Raw genomic sequence first — 2,381 nt, forward strand, 5'->3', positions numbered from 1 at the left:
TCGGCAATGTCGAAGAGCCGCAGCTCACAGATTATAACATGTAAAGGTATGCTGATGACTGAGTTTGCTTCATGTGTGTTGCGCGCGTAGCCACAGAAATATAATTCCTTTGCTTTCAGTCGTTAACTTGCGATCTGGGCTTCTTCTGACAGCGGCAGTAATATGGGCATGTGGGGAGCCATTGAAGGTTGAAGAGATACAAATAGAACCCCCAAAATCAACTGAAGTTCGAGTGAGGATGCTATATGCAAGCTTGTGTCACACTGATGTCTTACGTGCCAGACGCAAAGGAGATCCTGTTGTAATACAATTTACTTGATTTTCATGATCATCCTTGCATAATTATTATTAATATCTTTCCGGCTTACTTTGTTTCACCATCTTATCTACTTTTCCAGGCAGTTTTTCCTCGAGTACTGGGCCACGAAGGCGTTGGGTAAGCCCTCAATTTACTACATATATCAAAACTAGTACCCAAAAGCTGGGCTAGCTAGCTTTTGATGAATAAATAGCTGATCTTACAATAACTTGAATTGTACTCCCAATGAAGAATGGTGGAGAGCTTTGGGGATGAAGTAAATGGTCTTGAAGAAGGAGATTATGTGATACCGACAATGTTAGCAGAGTGTGAGGCCTGCGAGAATTGTACATCAGCGAACACCAATTTATGCCTGACATACCCTTTAAGCCGTAGTGGTCTAATGTTAGATGGAACTTCAAGAATGTCCATCAAAGGGCAGAAGTTGTATCACATGTTTACTTGCTCCACTTGGTCCGAATACATGGTTATTGATTACAATTATGTACACAAGATCGATCCAAGCATACCTCTGCCTCATGCCAGTGTTTTATCATGTGGATTTTCAACTGGATTTGGAGCAGCTTGGAAGGAAGCTCAGGTTAAAATGGGATCAACTGTGGCTGTTTTAGGCCTTGGTGCTGTTGGACTCGGGGTTTGTTTTGTTCTTTTCCTTTCCTTTCCTTTCCTTGAGAAAAAAAGAAGAGGGTGTAGAATATTTTGCTGATGCCCTTATTTGTCTCTCAAAAATCTCTGTAAATGCAGGTCACAGAAGGAGCTCGAATGCTAGGGGCAGCTAAGATAATCGGCGTTGATAAGAATAGCATGAAAAAAGACAAGGGCCTAGCTTTTGGAATGACCGATTTCATTAACCCTGATGAGTGTTCGGATAAATCTATTTCACAAATGATAAAAGACCTGACTGGTGGAATGGGAGTGGATTATTGCTTTGAGTGCGTTGGCGCCGAGTCCTTGATTAATCAAGCCATCCAAGCGACAAAAGAGGTATATATATGCATGCCCACAATCCCTCTCCTCTTCTAACCCATGCTCTGTTTTGTTCTGCCACAAGAAAGCAGTAAAATCAGCTAATCATATTCTAACTCGATTTGTGATGCTCGGGAAACCACCATTCATTAAGAGTTTCTCCGTTGATGCTGGTTGTTAGGGAAAAGGAAAAACAATTGTTATAGGCGGAGGAATCAGCAGCGTAAAGATCGATTACTTTCCTCTTTTGAGTGGAAGAACCCTAAAGGGGTCCATTTTTGGAGGGCTCAAAGTAAAATCTGACCTTCCCATCCTCATGGAGAAATGCAAAAATAAGGTATGTCCTTGTCAAATTAGCATGTGGAATGAATGTATTAATTGAAGAAAATGAAAGGTGCCCCCTATTTGTTTTTAAAGAAAAGAATAAAATCATTTACCTTACTTGACAATAGCATGCCCCTGGAATGAGGAACTCCATGAATTAAGAGAAACTGATGGCGGGTCTGCTTAATTTCTGACAGGAATTCGATCTTGATGAACTCTTGACTCATGAAGTTACATTACAAGATATCGAGAAAGCATTTGAGCTGTTAAAGCAACCAGATTGTGTGAAGGTGCTCATCAAGATTTGATTGATTAAGCTGCTAATAAAGCCTGGCCATGTTTCTGTGCAAGTTTTTTTTTTTTTTTTTAAAAAAAGCTCATAAACAGCATCTGAAATAAAGTTACCAAGACTAGAAAACATGCTTCTCAATGGATCTAATAGTTTCAAGCTTTGCTACTTCTCAAGAACAACTCGAGCATAATTTGTTGAAGTTGATGAAGAAGTAATTTGATTTGGCAGGTGCTCTAAAAGTGATGGTGTATATTTATTGCCAGATTTCCCATTCTGAAACTTCGCTACTTAGTATTCCATCCAGATGTTTTTGCGGAAATTTCTTAATTTGTTCTAAATAAATATCCTTGCTACACCCTGCAATTTCGCCTCGTTAATTAATTAACGGTAGAGTGTGGTATTTTATTAATGATAAATGATTAAGTCTTTTAATAATAATATATTTTTGACATGTGTTCATATATGTAGTTTACTTATATG

At 38.9% G+C, this 2,381-nt stretch overlaps 1 protein-coding gene across 1 annotated transcript; it reads left to right on the forward strand.

Annotated features, from left to right (window-relative positions):
* Positions 1-6: 6 nt before the first annotated feature.
* Positions 7-2,159, forward strand: LOC105116771 (alcohol dehydrogenase-like 1). The gene is made up of 8 exons (XM_011014234.1): positions 7-46; positions 153-301; positions 399-436; positions 551-953; positions 1,064-1,303; positions 1,467-1,622; positions 1,807-1,955; positions 1,997-2,159. The coding sequence occupies exons 1-7, from the start codon at positions 7-9 to the stop codon at positions 1,915-1,917; spliced, it is 1,137 nt and encodes a 378-aa protein (XP_011012536.1). The 3' UTR covers positions 1,918-1,955; positions 1,997-2,159.
* The last annotated feature ends 222 nt before the right edge of the window (positions 2,160-2,381 follow it).

The sequence above is a fragment of the Populus euphratica genome, unplaced genomic scaffold (genome assembly GCF_000495115.2).
Source record: "Populus euphratica unplaced genomic scaffold, PopEup_1.0 scaffold1051.1, whole genome shotgun sequence".
Classification (NCBI taxonomy): domain Eukaryota; kingdom Viridiplantae; phylum Streptophyta; class Magnoliopsida; order Malpighiales; family Salicaceae; genus Populus; species Populus euphratica.

Bases quoted from the DNA above. Each gene is read 5' to 3' on its own strand.
- LOC105116771 (XM_011014234.1), top strand. From the start codon at position 7: ATGTCGAAGAGCCGCAGCTCACAGATTATAACATGTAAAG. The intron at 47-152 runs GTATGCTGATGA...TTCTTCTGACAG, and splicing joins ACAGATTATAACATGTAAAG to CGGCAGTAATATGGGCATGT. The intron at 302-398 runs GTAATACAATTT...CTACTTTTCCAG, and splicing joins GACGCAAAGGAGATCCTGTT to GCAGTTTTTCCTCGAGTACT.